General features: G+C 38.7%; 1 protein-coding gene and 1 long non-coding RNA gene across 10 annotated transcripts in view; both read left to right on the top strand.

Annotated features, from left to right (window-relative positions):
• YTHDF3 (YTH N6-methyladenosine RNA binding protein F3) overlaps window positions 1-3981 on the top strand; it is a 33886-nt gene extending 29905 nt beyond the window's left edge. For all 9 annotated transcript variants that reach the window (XM_019754566.3, XM_074319259.2, XM_074319256.2 and 6 more), the window contains one exon: window positions 889-3981. In XM_019754566.3, coding sequence (XP_019610125.1) covers window positions 889-912 — 24 coding nt within the window. In that variant the 3' untranslated portion in view covers window positions 913-3981. The remainder of the gene's footprint in view (window positions 1-888) is intronic.
• A 6814-nt stretch (window positions 3982-10795) lies between these two features.
• Window positions 10796-17428, top strand: LOC109459780 (uncharacterized). The gene is made up of 3 exons (XR_012491711.2): window positions 10796-12300; window positions 16088-16251; window positions 16588-17428. It is a non-coding gene; the product is annotated as an uncharacterized LOC109459780 (long non-coding RNA).
• The last annotated feature ends 1456 nt before the right edge of the window (window positions 17429-18884 follow it).

The following is an 18884-nucleotide window of genomic DNA, read 5'->3' as shown; positions in this document are numbered from 1 at the left end:
AAGTATATTCTTACTTATTATGGAACGGGTTACTCATGAAAAGTAAAATGGGAATAGTGAAAACAGAAAGTCTTATACTGTGTTAAACACAAGTGAGTTTCGAAGTATGGTTCTTGGACCACCAGGTTCCATTAGGGTCATATGTAAACTCCTTAGAAATGCAAGCTCCCAGTTTAGCCTCAGACTTTTGGGGCCCGACACTCAGTGTTTCCACAAGCCTTCCAGGTGATTGTGATGCTTGCTGTGGTTTGAGTTACACGTTACATACAACAAGATGGTAAAAACAAACTACATGATGCATTCAGTTGGAAGACATAAATATTATAGGTAAATACTTGGTTCATAAACATGAAAGCATCACTCAGTTTAACTTTTGAGGGTTTCTTGGAATTATTGATAAATATTAATACTTCTTGATGTGGAAAGTTATGATGAATGTGAAAATATGATATGGCGGAAGTTTGTGATTCAAAGTATTTTTTTATTAGCTAAAAATGTAATGCAACTCTTTTCCTTTCCTCCTAACACTACTTCAGCCAATAGTTTTCAAATTGCTACAGAGTATTTTTAGTGTATTTGATACCTCACCATCAAAAACTCATTGAAAGGGCTAGAAAGACTTTATTGTAATACTCTCACCTTAATCAAAATGCTATGGGGAAAGAAGCTGTGGCGAGGGCCTTTACTCTCGTGAAATGTATTTGGCGTTCTTTACTTTGAAATGTTTTGTGGCAGTCATCCCAGTATGGTGTGTATAGGGAATAGTAAGTCGGTTTTAAGTAATTACTTGATTTAGTACTTGAAGAACTTTTTATGGAGGTGGTTTACATCATAGGTACATAAAATTAAATGTTTAATGATGGTATTTTGTTAATTTTTTTTTTTCAGGAGAGAAATAGAAACAAACAATAACCATATGAAGATGTCCTGTTAGAATTACAACACTAATGATGTAGACTCTGGAAATGCCTAATAAGTCAAAGAAGACGTTATTAAAGCTTTTTTTCTGCTTAAGGTGACATCTTTGAACTCTTTAACACAGAATTGACTCTTGTAATGGTTTTCATCAGCGCATCTGCCCTTATACTCTCACCACACACACTTGAGAACTGTAACTTTGTCAAGCACTTTCTGTCCTGCAGCTTTTCCCAGTATCTGCTGTCTTTTGTAATTATGCATCCTAGCTAAGGCACAGAAGACTGAATGAATGCAAGGATTCATTAACTGTTTAAACTTGTTAAATACTAACGGTTAACCATTAGAAGTGGTTCAATGATGTAAGAGTCACTGCTTCAACTTTTTCTTTGTTGTAGTTTTTAAATTGTCGATTTTTAGCTATTTGACAGATGAAAAGCAAAATAATCATGCCATATTTAGTCCTGGAGTTCAAGTCTAAATGTTTATGTGAAAAATTATTGTAGTAAACTTTTAATATGGCAAAGCAACCTTAAGCTCTATTTTAGCCAAATGAAACATAATCTGAGATTATATTAGAACATTTCCCTTGTCTTCAAATTGTTTGGTGTAACAGAATATTGATATGCAGCTTGGTGGATCTCACCAGTTAATGCACATTCTTCTCCCCTCCTTCCCCCAATAATATGTATACTGAAAAATGTGCATTTGTCTGAGAAATTCTTTTGTTTGCTACCACTTAATTAATGAATCTCAAAATTTTGAGTAAATGTACCTCAGTCTAATCAGACTTTTTATGACCTTTATAACTACATTTAAAACCCTTAATTCCGATTTCTGGGTGTTTGCGAGCCTGATTGCTATCATGAAGTAAACCTTTATTAATTACTGTAGGTATTCACTAGCTCAATAAACATAGTCTTGTTTAGCAAGCATATACTGTTCCTCAACTCTTTTCTCCAGCTTTTGCAGTGTCCTGGCATCCTTAAAATACTTTGAAAATATGGCCTTGATCCATGGATTAAATCAGTATCTAAGTGAATGTGTTGATGTTTTTATTGATCAGATCTATATAAATGGGAATACAGCATATATCTGGGTATTCTTATAGTTATCTTTTTAACATCCTTTTTTTTTTCATTAATTACATATCAACATTAATTTTGTATCTTGAAACAAATTGATTTTGTATGATTAAATGTGTCAAGCATCTATATAACTGATTTGGTGGCATAAGGTTATGAAGATAAAGTACTGCCCCTTATATTACTGTTCCAAAAGGAGAGAGCTATGTAGAAAGATACGATAAGGGTGAAAATAGCAATACAGCAGATTTGAATACCTTGGTATTTTGCATTACTCCATTTATGTTTACATCATGTTCAGAAATGTTTTCATTTGGTTACTTCAATTCACAAATGTAGTGACATATTTCTTTGCGGCTTTCATTTATATAATTTTTTGTACAATGTTTTCTTAAAATGTACAAATACTGTATTCATGTGAAGTAAAATACAGTATTTGTAGATAATCGTAGCTACTTCACAGGTCCTTGGTAGCCCTGTTGTAGTTATATCAGTGTTTACTGAAGGGAACATTAAAATATTAATGGTATTTTACAAAATAAAGACTTTCTTAAAGGAAAGTTGCACCTGTTTTACCTTTTTAAGAGTAAGCCATGAAATCTTGTAACATGTCTCTTAACTATTTGCAATGAAAATTGGCATTTGGGTATAGTAACCACGGCAATGTTCTACGTCCCTAAGATTCTACAGGTAGGACATGTCAAAGATGACTGCTGTCACCCTGGAAGCCCTATTAGAGAAAATATAAAGGGGTGACTTCGTAGAAAGGATCTGAGTCCTCGCTCTGAGGTTCTCTTTTTCTTGGTGCTTTATTAGCAACTCTGAATATTTTTATAAAACTAGTTACATTATAAATGGATTGAAACTTGTTTAATTTACATTTGGTTTCTGTGTGAGAAGTAGCGCAGAAACACAGCAAGCAGGCTGATTGCAATAGCCGTCTCAGAAATATCTGGTGTAATTTGGGTGGTCTGTTCATCATGAGGCATACATCCCAGTGCCTTTCACCTGGATTTCTATTAAGTGAAATGGGTGCAGCCTTCCTTTGGAAGTAAGAACTTTATCTTTTCAATCGGTTGGTTTTTTTTTTTCCTCTGTTAAGTTTTCTTCAGAGCACCTACTTTCTCTTCCTCCTTGGTCTGTCAGTGTACTGCAAAATGTTTTTCCTCTAAGTGAAATTACCACAGGTTGTCTCAATAGCACAACTAACTGAATGTTTCTTAACTGGAGGGACCAAAAGGGAGAGAACCTGGGCTCTACAGCAGGAGACACATAATCAGATGTTTGAATAATCACAAATTAAGACACGATTGGCCCGGAAAATTTCTTGCTTAATGTTTTTTCCAAGATATGTCTTGAATGTTTCTTATTAAAGTTATCTTATGTGGGTATTTTATTTTGAAAGGTATTATAGTTTGTATATTTAACAGTAAAGGGGAAAATGTAACCAAAATTAGTATTCTTTCTCTATACATATTGGTACTTGAAGATTCCTTTCAAAAGAAACCCGGCCTTCTCCTAATTTCAATACTTAATTCCTCATTTTAAGTGATCTTTCTAATTCAAAAGCTGTGTTTTTTTTAAATACCATGCATGGAGGTTAAGCTGATGTTAAAGCAGTTTGCAATAAAAAAGAATCAGCTTACGTCATGTAATCATTTCAAGTGCGTTCAGCATCCTATAAAAATAAGTTTGAGAAATTTAAGAGGATTGTGTTTTCATTAAGTTTTGCATATCTTTTGTTATGCCATGTAAATTCCCTTCTTTTTTGTATGATTAAAGAAAGGTTATGATAAAATGATTAGTTCATTTACATTCACTTGTAGCAGTTACATGAGAATTTGAATTTTGTCGTGTTTGGGTTTGTTCATTCCTGTGAATGATGGTACAGTTATAGGTGAGATTTTCTGTTATGGTACCCAAACTCACCATTTGGTCCTCTTTAATCTTTGAGGGTTTCAATAAAAATTGTTCACTCATATCTGTGTTTCCATTTTATCTTTATAAATATGTATTGCCTGCCAGAAAATGTAACAGTTTTGTCGACTGTATTCTGGATTTCCTGATTGACATCTTTCAAGTACAAATAGATTATATCACTGTTTTGGTTGGCCATTTAAATTAAGTGGGGAAGTTAAAGAGGGAGAATAACAGTTTATCCTAATCTTTATCCACATAAGTGAGTTTATTGAATCATGCTCTTAATACTAAATTTAGAGCAAAAGAGAAAGAGGCCTATTTATTTTCATGTAAGTGGTGTCACCAGCTGCCTAATCCCCCATTCTTGAAACCAAGGGATGATTTTTCTCTCGGTCTGTGCATTATCCTTTGGGATAGATAGAGCTTATGTAGCTAGGATCATGGTGACTCTGGATTGTACGTTGATCATTTCTGGGTTCTCTAAGGTATTTGTACAGATGGGGGAAAACCAAAGAGTTCAGTTTGTGCTGTCAAAACCTGCCAATACAGGCCACACTGTTGGCCTGTGACCAGGGCACAGTTTACGGAATTACCCTAAGTGTTCCCACAAGGCACATTGTCAGAAGCCTCCTTTTCACTGGTCATCTGATGGCGGCTTTGCATCTCATCCGCATACTTGTAGTTGTGACCCTAATTCTTATTTGCTTGACTTTATCTTGATTAGTGGTACTAGAGTTAGTCATTCTGGTCTAGGAACTAAAATATTCTTGCAGTCAGAAATTAACTGACCAATTCAAAGTTGTTTGCTTTGCTTTCAAATCACAGTATTTGCCAGTGCATAATTTTGATGTGTGTTCTTTTCCTCATTCCTTTTGGTGCAATAATGAGAAGCCAAACTTGCTATATACTATGTAGTAGTGGCAGTTTATAAGTAGTTTGTTTATAAATAGTGCACTAAATTCAGAATTTGTCTATAATTTGAATTACCTGTACAGCATTGAGACTAAATGTAAGTGAAAATTGTTTTTGTAGAACTTAGACTAGTTAAAACTCAAAAACTTCAGAATAGTGTGCAAGGACGAAATGAGTGCAGAGTTTGTAACACTGGTGGCCTCCCCATCCCTTCCTGCCACCCTACTTGCCCCTCCAAAGAATATCATTTACATAGAATACACTTAGAGATTCAGATATTTGCATGCCATTTTAAAACATTATTGGATATTTCTGACACATCAGTAACCAGAATGGAATTATTTTATAGGGAATGATCTAAGAATTGGGAATTAAAAGACCATACTGCCCAATACTTCTAACTGGTAGATTGACACTGAACAAATCACTCGCTTTATTGTTAGTGCACTGAGTAAGTTCAGGAGGTTGGCATAGAATGCATCTAAATTTCTTTATGGTTCTGAAATTTTATGATTGAAATAGCTTTGTAGCTATGATTTATCCTAGCATTGGCAAATATTGTTTTGAACCATATTGGTTTGTAAACCAATATGATTTGTAGTAGTGATTCTTTGCATAGTTTCAGAATATAGGTAATGAATACTTCAAATTGTATTTTAGTCTCCAGTTGAAGCCGGTAAAATATGACCACTAATTTCCCTTCAGTGAATTTTGAAAGCTAGTTGTAACAAAAATCCCCATCTTTTTCACACTGTTGCTAAAAAGTGAAATGAGAATGTGCGTCTCAAAGAAATCCAAGCTTTTTTCTATTCTGCCACTTTACCCTTTTATTTTTTTTAAGTAGTTTATTTTTTAGAACACATTTACAGAAAAATTGGGAAGACAACACAGAGTTCCTATTTACTTTGCAACCAGATTCCCCTGTTAGAAACATGTTCCGTTATTATGGTACATTTGTTAGAATTAATGGACCAGTATTGATATGTTACCTAATGCCCTCCTGGTCAAGGATGCCATCAAGCATGCCACCTTCCTCTTAGCTGTGTCTCCTTAGTTTCCCCTTGGCTGTGACGGTGCTGACTTGTTTGTGATGACCGGGACAGCACGGAGGAGTGCAGGTTCGATATTTTGCAGAATGCTCCTTTGGAATTTAACTTCTGCTTTTCTTACTAGATTGGAGTTGTGAGTTTTGGGGAAGAAGACCACGTAGGTGAAGTGCCGTTTCCATCACGTCATACCAGGGGTACATGCCACCAATCTGTGCTGGATGGTGACCACCTGGCTGAGTTAGTTGGTCAGTGCCTTCATTCCAAAGCTGTTTTTTTCCGTCCTTTCGGTACTCTATACTCTTGGGGAAGAAGTAAGTCCACACTTGAGTGGGAAACTATCCTCCCCCTTAGCCTTATATTTTTAAAAGGAATATGGGAATCTGTTTTATTACTACTTAGCCGCATCTTAACAGGCTTTTTCCTTTTTCCTTAGCTATTTTTACTGCCCCCCCACACCCTTCCCCCTCCCCCACACATAGACACCTTCTCCTTATTTTTCAACAGAACAATTGTATTTTTGAGGAATTCTAATGGATACTCCCACCTACTCCCTGAAGGAATTATAATTGTGTGCATAGTGGAGTGATGGTTTTAATAAGATGATGGCAAAATGTCTTGATTTTAACGTGTATAGGGAAGAACGGATAGTCATTCAAATTTGACGGGGCTGAAAAACCTGAGGTAGGAGTTAGCCAGTACATTGTGTTTACAGTGGTGCCTTCCCTTAGAAAGAAAAAGTAAATAGCTTGACATTTGGTTTTTGACTGAATGCTTTCGAACACTTCTGAGGCTGCTGTTCTGGCCCAGCATAGATGTGGGGTCCATTGATAGACCTGTCCTGGAATCCTGGCTCCATTAAACTAGCTTCAAGCCTGGATCTCCTCATGGACTGAAAAAATAAAAGAATGATTATAGAACCTATTTCAAAAAGAGTAAATGAACTAGTATAAAGTGCTTATTAGCACAATCCCTGGGCCTCTGGCTAGCCCTCAAATGTTAATATTTTTTGTACTTAGGAGAATTTAGAATTTATTGATTGCCATTGAAGATTTCTTAGGGTAATCATTTCTGCTTTGATGCAGGTTAAAGGTTGTAGAAAGTTGATTACTTTCAGTTCATATTAGATCATTGAGATCCTGAGAATAGTCTCTACCTAAATAAAGCTTAAAGTAGCATCTTTATTGTGGCAACTTTGGGTTCCACGGTTTTCAGTGACTGTCCACCATGCTTTTTCTAAGGGAAATGTAACAACATAGTTTATCATGCTGGAGCACAGCAGATGGCAAAACCAAAGGCGGATTAGACCAAAAGGAAAGCAAAATGGGAAACAAAAATATACACAATTGAAGACAATAAAAGAAGCCAAAGATGAAAATTAGATAAAAAAATTTTTTTTGCTTTGTTACAAATGCCCCCTTAATATTGATGCCAGTTAAATATATTAGTAAATTGTAAGCTCAGTAATGAATATAACAGTTCAAAATGGAAACACTAATGTGGATGGGTTACCTCCCTATTTCATCAGTGATACTTTGCAACTTTAGAATGAAGAGGTGTTTGACATAACAAAATAAGATGGCAGTTATAATTCTAGTATACACAAGGAAAATTATTTCTTGAGGTAAAAAGTTTACAAATTAAGCTTCAGCATAATAGTGTTGCCTGCTACCATTAAAACATCTACAAATATATATTAAGCTTATTTCTATTTGGGCTTGCTATATTAACTGCCTTGGTTTCCTCTGTAAAAGCACCCCGCGCGTGCTTATAGTGCTTGCATCTCAGTTATTTTCTAGTTTGCTCACGTTTGTGTGCTTACCACGAGTCATCTGGGCTTCTTTCTAAACTTGTTTATTTCTTTTATTAAGAGATTTAAACATGTAAACTGATAAAATATGAGAGTGTGTCTATGAAAATTAAATCGACGGCTTTGGAAATGCCTGATAAAGGTGAGTTGTTTAATTAGGTATAGATCAGAAAACAAAAAACATGGCAGGAAAATCATAAATATCCAGAAATTTGCACGTAGTTTACAAGTGTATTTTCAGTTTTCACTTTGTAGGGAAATCAGCTGATGCCGTAGAGGTGAGGTATGATTCAAAGTATTTGTCTGTTTTTGATGAAAATGTTTAAGGTTTGTATCACTTTTTATGACTCCACTCCTTAATGAATAACTATTGCATTAACATTGTTCATTTTTAAGATTTTAACCTAAATTCTTTCTAAAATCCAAAAACGTTTCTCCCCTGCAGTAAACAGGTTAAGCATTTCTGTATGGGGTTGTGTGTGTACATGTGTGTTGATCAACTATTAGTGGACCAAACTGGGTCCGAATACTCAGTAGTTGCTGCCAAAGACAACTCCAAGGTTATCTTATGAGAAGGAACTTTATTGTGAGCCAGCAAGCAAGGTCACACCTGGGATCCTTCCCAGACCAATGTATCCCCAAACAAAGCATCAAATCCATCTTTATCAGGGGAAATCATACATAAACAAGGGTAAACTTCATCGTTGCCTGTGTCGGTGGGGACATTCCAGGGCATGTGCAGTCAGGAAACATGGCTATACGTACATCAAATGTTCAAAAATGGTGGAAAAATCTCCAAGATTTTAGTATTGTAATGAGGAAAGTTCAGGAAGTCACTGGAGGGTCCTTCAGGCAGCTTCAGCTGGTCTCTGGTTTCAGCTGGTTCATCCCTGGTCCCGCAAAGCATCCTGGGCTTGTTCCTGAAAATCAGTTCCAGCAATCATCAACCTCAGGGATTGTGCAAGTATGGATAAACAGCTGCCTAAGTCTTGATCTTTCCGTGAAACTTTCAGCGAGTTACAAGAGAGCACTCTACACACCTTACAAATTTTAGAGTGATCTGAGTGGGGTGACAGGTTAGTTCAGCAAAGTTATAAACTCTATAAACAGGTTAATCTATGCTAGGCTACATGTGTAGTTTAGGTTACACTGTTATCTTTGCAAATAAATGTAATAAAGAGAAAAGTATTCATACCACTGTCGGAGGAGAAACTGTCCTCTACCCTTCAAATTCTGGCTGGACTAATAACACACGGCAGGTTAGCAGCAGAAAAAGTTTAATAGCATGTATACACCTCCTGCATATAAAGGGAGAGACCCAGGAAAACAGTAACTCACCAAAATGGCGGAAACCACCTTAAATATATCATCCTTCAGCTAAAGACAAGAAGATGGGGTTGGAGAGTCGGTTAGGGAGGAAAAGCAGTGAACAAGAGTAAGGATATACAGACTTAAGTCCATGCCTTCTCTACTGATAGTGAAAGCAGGCCAGGTACAGTGAGAGAAACACCCTGACAAATGCAGATTTCCCTTAAAAATGTAAATGTTCTTTTACAAAGGATAACTTCTACTTGGTTTTTAGGGCTTTTCCCGGGTCTGCTGTTTTCTTAAAATTTTCCAGCCTAAAATTATCCCAGAGGCATATTTTGTGGTGGCAAACTCTGCTCCCCTTAACCACTTAGAAAATGTAATGTGCTAGCATTCACATGTTTATTTCAAAGATCTAAATTTATGTATGAAATGTTGGAGAGAAATGTATCCAGTAACAATTCCTGGTGTCTAAATTTAAAGACACTGAATCCATGTCAAGTCTTGAATAAACCATTCCTCAGAGCTTATGTAAACTTTTGTTCCCCACCCCCACCTCTGCTCCGCACCACCCCATTACTCCCTTTCAATAAGGGAAAATATGTAGGAAGAGGAAGTTAGTCATTAAATTCCCATCTTGGAATTATGTAACCTATGCTTTCCAGATAGGCATGTTGTTTTTTTTCCATTTTGTTTTTTCTTTATAAATTCTGCTTTCCAGGCAAAATCTGAAAGGTCACATATTAAATACATGAAAAATGGAATGCATATCAATAACATATATGTAGAAATAAACGACTTACTTGCATCAGTATTTGTTTTCAACTGGATTAAAAGATTTCAGAGAAGACATTTTGAACAGCTTTATAACAAAAGTTCAAAATTTAAAAAAGACATTAATACTAAGTTTTATTCACATACATACACCCTCTTTTCCCCTTCCAGTTCATGTTTATAGTTTGGCGAGGAATCTATTCCATTCATAATGAAGTGGCAACTTTTGCTCTTTTCAAGGAAAGCCTTAGATGTTTCCTCATATATCTTGTTTCACACCATTCAGGATGGGAGCTTAGGCCGACCACCACAGATACACAAATGACTGCCTTAGTGTGGTTCTTGAATGGTTTTGAGATAGGGCGAGAGCAGGGCCTCCAAGAAAAACCACTAACTGCCCGCCTAAGACAAGGGACCAGTAAATCAAGATGTGATAAGGAAACCAGCCAGAATGGGCCAACACCAAGATGGCGAAAGAGTCACCTCCAAGTGACCTCCAGCAACGTTACAGAGTCTTTGTGACATAGCTCCATGCTAAATGACACACCCACTAGCGCCATGACACCTCCGGAGGGGACCATATAAGGACAACAAAGGAGGTATATCCCTGATTCTCGGAAAAGTCCACCCATTCCTTGGAATTAACAATAGTCTTCCCCTTCATTTCCATGTAAAATACCTACCAAATAACTGCCACACTTCAAATCGAGGTTGTCTCTTGCCGCAGGGCAACCCCTGCTCTGCCTATGGAGTAAATCTTTATTCAGTAAACTACTTCCCCTTTATTTCTTTGTTCACGTTTGAATTCTTAACTGCCTGAAGCCAAGGATCCTCTTTCCTGCACCAGCTTTGATATTTAGCTCTCTGGGACTGGTAACACATCTATCCCAGGTGTCTAAATGGGCTCTCCTAATTTATTGATAAAATCACCACCAGTAAATATCATATTTACAACTTTTACATAATACTTGTAATATTAATCTCACATTTATTCACAGGTTGGGCAGTGGTTCTCGAGCTTTTTAGCCGCAGGACCCCGTTACACAGAAATTATTGAGGAACCCACAAGAGCTTCTGTTCATGTGGGTTCTATCTATTTCCTATTGGAAACTAGAACTGCACAATTTTAAAGCGCTTATTGTTTCTTGGAAGAACAGCTGGATTTTCATCTTTCTTGGGTCCGATCTGTTGCAGTAGCCCTTGTCAGGTCATCTTCTGGAAAACTGGACTGTACACTCATAGAATGAGAATGAAAAGCCTCAGTCGGACTGAATATAAGTTGGCTTTGCAGACAGCCTGGGGGACCCACAGCTCGGGGACGGCCTTTGCTAAGGGACTCTGCTGTTCACATTCCTCTGTAAATGACTACCCTGAGGAAGATATTTTGAGCCATTTCTTGAGCAGTCAGTCCTGTCTGGCAAGGAACTCGCCACTGTACGCACACACAGGCCCCTTCCCGCGCACGCACACCAGTCCTTTCTTTCTTGGCCTATGAACATAAAGTCAAGTACATTTAAATCCACATATTCCTTACAAGGAATCTATTGATTCACAGGTTTTAGTGATCACTGAACTTTTTTAAACTTGGTATCATTTCCTCCCCTCAGGCGGCACTTGACTGCCTATAAAAATAAGAACATGGGTGGTTTAACATTCAAAATTACTTTTGATTTGTATTTGTAAGAGATTTGTGTGAGGATACTTTGCATCTGAAGGGAAATGTTTGCTCTAATCCTCTTGCTTGTCTGCCGTTACCCCCACCCACTCTCCCAATGAGCATTCTCTCACTTCCTTTTCCCTCTGCTTTTTCCACTAATTTAACTTAACCAAGCTCCAAGCAAAGGTGGTGGTGACAAACGCAGGGGTGGGGTGGGGGCTTGTCAAATAGTCAGTGATCCCTCTTCTCTCTCCTCAGCTACCGTGTGTTTCTCCTGTCCAAATCAGCACCCTTCACTCCCACTGTTAGCGAGCCCGGTTCCTGCTCAGGCCCCAGCTCACACCACCTTCCTGCTGCCCTGTTGCTGAGCTCTGACCGCTCTGCTTTTCTTGTCTTCCCACAAACCGGGTTCATCCCCACCTCCAGTCTTTTCCGTTCTATCTGCCTGCCCCAGGTATTTGCTCTCTTCTGCGGGGCTCTGCTAAAATAACTTTCTCAGAGAGTGTGTCCCTGGTCATCCCATCTGACACAGTTACCCTGTCACTCTGTTCTAGTTTCCTCATAGAGCTTATCTAAAATTGTTTGCGTACGGCCTTGTCTTTGTTCTGTAAAATGTGAGCGTCACGAGGTTGAGGGACTTTGTCTCGTGTATTGACATAAACACTGCCTGGCACACAAAGTGCTCCGTAGGTGCCGGTGAAATGAGTCACTGACCTCCAAGCCCATCCTTGCTATCTATGCTGCTTTGCTGACCTTCCTTGCTTGGGAAGCGGAAGTCAGTCTTGGAACTAGTGATGCACAGAGGAGGAGAAAGTTGGTGCTGCTAATGATTGCTTGAAAAAAAGCCACGTGACTCATTTTCTTTACCCAGAGGTAGGTTGACTGCCTGATAATATTCCCATTTCACTTTTAGTATTCTCTTTGCTGCTCTTTTGAAGTCAGCCTGCCACCTGCATTCCTGCCTCCATCCCTCCCTGCCTTCTTTTCCTCCTATTTTCTCCTCAAAATTGCCTTTGATTCCCATTTAAACTGGATTTTCTCTGAGTCAGATAAGGTGGGGGAATACAGTGTTATTTGCCCTGAGATCGCTTAGAGTGCTGGAGAGGAGCTGGGAGGTAATTTAATCAAAATTTCCAGTTTCTATATGAAGAAACAGGCTGGGAGGCTATGACTTTCCCAAGGTCCCAGTTAGTGACAGAACTAGGACTTCAAGCCCAGATTTTCTAGTTCCCACTTCAAAGTCAAATGCTTCTAAATCTGTGCCCAAGCCCACTACTTAGTTAGTTGTTGACTGACCTGTCAATTACATGAGAAATATCCTCACTCAGATTTATTTGGAGAAATAAAAGAAAGTGCACACTGCGTATCATCTGGAAGACTTTGGTGTGTCAGCTTTTGCTGTCCCCTCCCTCTTCTCTCTCTAGCAGTCCTGGCTTCTCATGGAGGTTCGAGAACCTGTGCTTTCTTTAGTGTGACTATCGTTTGTTTCCTTCTCTGCACTGGATTGTAGATCCTCTTCAAAGCCATTTAGCTTTCAGCTCTCACATGGCCGAAATTGCTTAGGCAGGTGAAACTTTAAAAGCTTTATTTTTAAAAATTATTCTAATTTTTAGAGACTGATGATTCCTTGTAATTGAAGCATATATATACCATTTTTCACTCCAGAAATGTAATCACTTCTTTTAGTTACACTAACACCTCTACCATATAGAAAAACAGTTTGACCATAAGATGATCCTGATACAGAAGTCACGTTTCCAATTTTAGAAAAGTGGTAAGGATTTTATCAATTGACTTTTATACCACCCAGCTTAATGTGGTTCCTAATAGAAACAAAGATAAAACGAAACACAAAAATTTTTTTTAAATTACACAAAGTGACAGCAGAGGGAGCTATTCAGGTTTGATTACATTTTCCATTGTCCTGGTTGAGATTTTTGCTTTGTTTTCCCTTAAACTATAGTATTTTGACTTAGACTTTCTCATCTCGATTATCAATATGCAGGAAACGTTTTATCAGATTGGAGGATGCCTGTGCAGTTTGAGAGACTGCAAAAAATGAAGCTTTTTTTCTTTCTATCTAGTCCCTCATCATCCCCAATGTACTTCTAAAAGTAGTTGGTATAAGAAAAGTAATGACAATTTTACAGTTATAATTTTAGAAATGAGGAGACTCTATTAGTGTAAATCTGCATCATCAGCGTCAAATGCTCTACAGGCCATTGCCCAACATTGTCAGGCTTCCTGAAGACTTCTGTTGGGCTTCAAAAGTCATACAGAGCTTGCTTGTATGATCGCTCTCACTCTGCCCTGCTTTAGTTATATGAAGTGGAATATGAGACCTGAAAGGGTTAAGATTCAGCATTTAATGAAAAAGCCTCATCAGAAGTGTGTGTGTGGGGGGGCGGGGGGAGACAGTTGAAACTGGACTAGATCTGGTGTGTCCATGTGTGCCTGCATGTGTGTAGTGGGTGGTGGTTAGGGGAGAAGAGGAAGAAGTTTGTTGCAGGCCTTTCTCCACGATCTTTAGGTCACATCCATGTGCACGATCTGCTTCTGCTCTTGATGTCCGTGTCTCTGTACCCTACTGCTGGCCCCGTGCCTCCTGGATGGACTCCAGCCTCGGAGTCCTCCCCACTCCAAGCCCACTTCAGCCACAGTCTTCACTTCTTCACTACATACTCCGAATTCCTCTTCTAGGAATTTCTCCTTTTGTGCACAAGTGCGCCAAAAAATGTGTGGGTATGTGGGGGTACTCCTTGCAGTATTATTTTTTTAAAAAGTAATAGCATTTAAAAAAAGGGGGGGAACAAGGGAACATTTGAGATCTAGCTTCCCAGCATATGTCATCAGTTTGGCTCAAATAAACGTACAAAAATTCTCTAAAAAAAAAGGGAATGAATCTGTTCATTTAAAACATAAATTATGAAATTTCTTCAGTGAAACACTATATAGCCGTTAGTGCTGATGTGGGAAGATGATGTATTTTCTTTCTTTTTTTTTTTTTTTTTTTCTTCAAGATTTTATTGGGGAAGGGGAACAGGACTTTATTGGGGAACAGTGTGTACTTCCAGGACTTTTTCCAAGTCAGGTTGTTGTCCTTTCAGTCTTAGTTGTGGAGGGTGCAGCTCAGCTCCAGGTCCAGTTGCCGTTGCTAGTTGCAGGGGGCACAGCTCACCATCCCTTGCAGGAGTCAAACTGGCAACCTTGTGGTTGAGAGCCCACTGGCCCATGTGGGAATCGAACCGGCAGCCTTTGGAGTTAGGAGCCTGGAGCTCCAACTGCCTGAGCCACCGAGCCGGCCAATGTATTTTCTTAAACTGAACATCTCATGGTACATGTGATCTACATAATCTGTACTATGGGTTTTTTAAATTTAACACATAATTGAAATATAAGATTTACATATAATTTTAATGCATGCTTTAAATTTAAGGTAATTTTTAAAAGGATTTTTATAGATAAAGTTTCTGGAAATATACACAGGACATTCATAACAATGGCTACTTCTGAAGTACGGTGCTAGACTCCCTGGGTATGGAGGAGGGAAGAGGAGAGATTTTGCTTTTGATCTTATATCTTTCTTTGCTTTGAACTGTCTATCAAGAGCTTAAACTTCATGACAATGAAGTTCACAAACTTGCCACTGTGAGCTTACATTGGCAGCACTGTACAAACAGCTCGATAAAATTTCATAACCGTGATATATCAGTGTCGCACAGCTGTGTTTGTGTCGACATGTGGCGGTGTGTTGCTGAGTGGCATTCATTATTGTTTTGTGTTTTTGTGTGCCAACATGAGAATGTCTGAGCTTGAATTAGAGCAATGAACAAACATTAAATTTCTTGTTAACCTTGGGAAGAATGGAAGTGAAATCAGGGACATATTGTCCAAGTTTATGGGGATAATGCGATGAAGAAAACGGCAGTGTACAAATGGATTAAACGTTTTTCTGAAGGGAGAGAACGCGTCACTGATGAAGAGAGGTCAGGGCTGCCAGTAACGAGAGAACTGACGAAAACATTGCAAAAATTCGTCAAATTCATCGGCTAACTGTGAGAAGCATAGCAGACTAGGTAAACATCGAAAGAGAAACAGGAAAATCTTACTAAAAATCTTGGCGTGAGAAAGATGTGTGCAAAAATGGTCCCAAAGGAGCTCACTGATGAACAAAAGCAAAGGAAAGTCCAAGTTTGCCAAGACATTTTGGAGAAGCAAGACAACGTTTTGTGCCATGTTATTATTAGTGATGACACATGGGTGTACCAATATGACCCTGAAACTAAGCACCAAAGTGCACAATGGAAGTCAGCCAATTCTCCACAACCAAAAAATTTCCGTCGGTCCAAATCAAAGGTCAAAATTATGTTGCTAACCTTTTTTTGGTATCAGAGGGATTACTCATTATGAATATGTACCAACTGGACAAACAGTTAACCAAGTTTATTATTTGGAAGTGCTGAAAAGGTTGCGTGAAAACATTAGAGGAAAACAACCTGAACTTTTCGCCAACAACTCATGGTTCTTGCATCACGACAATGCACCAGGTCACACAGCACTGTCTGTGAGGGAGTTTTTAGCCAGTAAACAAATCTCTGTATTGAAACACCCTCCCTACTCCCCTGATCTGGCCCTCAATGGCTTCTTTCTTTACCCAAAGATAAAGGAAATATTGAAAGGAAGACATTTTGGTGACATTCAGGACATCAAGGGTAATACGACGACAGCTCTGATGGCCATTCCAGAAAATGAGTTCCAAAATTGTTTTGAAGGGTGGACTGGGCGCTGGCGTCGTGGGTGACTGTAGTGGTATTCAGCAATGAGGTATGTAGCACTTTATCTAGGGTGAGTTCATGAACTTAATTGTCTGACCTCGTATAATTAACAAACTAATTTAAATTTAGTTTAAATAAATAAATCTACTGCTCTTCCACGATTGAATCCCAGCTTCATTGTCTCCCTAAAGCCTTTAATTACAAAGTCATATGTATACGACTTTATATATAATATAAATACATGACTTTGCTTAGATTAACCTGTAAGGCCACTTAGATCACCCTGGAAGTAGTAAGGTTCGGGTAACCATATCCTGTAATTTGCTAAGAGTGTGACTGAAGGGCTGAGACTTAATTAATAAACTTTCTTCCATACCTATGCCAGAACTGTTTTTCTCAGGAGAAGCCCAGGATGATTTGCAGGACCTGGGGGCTGATGCGACCCAAACCACCCAAGGCCGAAGAAGCATGGAGGACTCTGTATGAAGTCTTCATGAACCATCGTCATCATACCCTCACTATGATACTAAAATCCCCTCCTAGGGGTGGAGACTTTCCACCATTTTTGAACACGCAATATATGTATAGGCATGTTTGCTCACTATACATGCGCAGGAATGTTCCCATCTACACATGTGATGGCGGAGCCCATCTTGAAGTTAATGCGTGATTTCCCTGAGTCCAGATGAATCTGATCCTTTGTTCAGACACACACCGCTTTGGGATTGGGCAAGAAATTTAACCTCCCTTAGCCTGAGTTTCTTCCCCCAAAGAGTGGGAATACTGATGACATTCTTACAAGACTGTTGTGAGGGGAAAAGTGAATTTGAGCAAATGTTTATAGTATGATCACCAGCCCAGCAGATGTAGGTGCCCAATAGGAGATAACAGGTATTTCTTTTCAGGATGGAGGTCATTTTCTCCATTCTTCTATCCTTGGCACTTTGTTGAATAAATGCAGTAATGCTTTTTACACCAGGCGTTTCTTCTGCGGCATGATATCATTTTCTAGACTTCTGTATCAAATTGTACCTGTGCTATGTTCTCAATCACATCAATCTGTGCTCTCAGCTAGCTATTTGGATGAACAATCTTGATTGTGGCTGACTATCAAAGCTTGCTGACATGTTTCTAATGGTCCTCTAATGGCTGAGCTCAAAGGGGAATCTAACAGAGACATCCAGTTATAGAAAATTCAGAATAAACATTTGGCATTCTCAAATCAACTATACAGGTAGTTGCTACCAGTGATGGTGTGAGTTTTGTCTGGTCAGCATGGAGCAGAGAAGAGCAGTCAAGTTGGTTCTGCTCTGAGGGCATCACCAGACCGCATCAGAGATGGTGATTTTGTAATTTTAAGTGTCACTTCACCTCTTCTTATGAATCTCCCCCCTTTAAAGGCACTTCTCCCATCTGCTTTTTATTATGTTTTATTTTGAAATTGTAAGCTGCATTTGTTCTATAGCAGAGTCTTGTCAACAAAAAATTTTGAATGAATTGATTAATCTATGATTTTTTTGCCCAAGTCTGATAATATTCCCAGCACCTAATTTTATGTCCTTTTGTTTAATGGGGTGTAATCAAACATTTTCTTCCACTTCTCGAGGAGCATTTAGATGGAAACACTGATCAACTTGATTGTTCCATAAAGATATAAATGCTACTGGTAGAGTTCACTTGTTTAGAAGATTCTTCTGGAACTGGTACTCCGTTAATGTGATAAGGCGATGATGCATCCAGGTAAGTGAAATACATGTCAGAAATAGATCCTATAAAAATTCAGTGCTACCTGTCTCCTTCAGTTTCTTTCAGCAACAAGCTGGAAGTGTGTTTGCTTTTAACTTTGTTTGTTTTGACACTTCACTTTTTTATCAGCAACAAGAGATGTGTTGTTTTATCTTGTTTTTAATCTCTGCTTTAACCCCCCCTTCACATGCCAGGAGCAAATTAAAGGTCTGCTTTTTTGATAACTAAGATTGTTATCCCAGGAAATGAGTCAGTGAAAACGTATCTGCATTAAACACCAGCAGCAGAATCTGTTTTTAATGAAATGCATCGTTTTAGCAAGAGTCCAGGGCTCAGCAAACAGATCAGATGATTCCAGCGGATGACCACCACCAAAACCTTTGCCAATCAAGTCCACATGCCAAGTTATATACTTGGGAGGAAATGTTTCCTACAGGAAATCTCCAAAATGCCTATTTGGAGTGGATAAACTATGGCTACTGTTCCTTTGTAATGGCTCTGATAGGGGTCAAATTCCAAGGTATTTTTCCCTAGAATCTGGCCTGCCCTGTGACTGTTTAACCAACTGAAGGCTGTGCAAGTGACACTTGCCTAAGTGGTCTAAGCTTTAAGAACATCTGGAAGCTTCTGTTTTCCATTTTTTGGGAGTCCTGAGTAGCCATATAAAAACCTTGCTACCCTGTTGGAGACAACACATGACACCACATGGAAAGAAAGACCATCTCAGTGTCCGAGGAAAGCCTCTAAATGGCTTTAGTGTCATTCTCCTTCAGTCTCATTACAACCTTGTGAGAGACCTGCCACAAAGACCTGTAACAGGTGGGACTGGCTTTGGGATGGGTAAAAGCTGGAAGGGACTCAAGGAGATTGCTAGCGAGGCTGGGAAGGAAATCTGAGGTATCGTCTTGGGACAGTTTCTCTTGACTCCACTGGATA

Source organism: Rhinolophus sinicus, chromosome 7 (genome assembly GCF_057876585.1).
Source record: "Rhinolophus sinicus isolate RSI-liver-muscle chromosome 7, RSI-T2T, whole genome shotgun sequence".
Taxonomy (NCBI): domain Eukaryota; kingdom Metazoa; phylum Chordata; class Mammalia; order Chiroptera; family Rhinolophidae; genus Rhinolophus; species Rhinolophus sinicus.
Note: the sequence above shows the minus strand (reverse complement) of the source record. Positions and strands in the feature narration are given on the sequence as shown.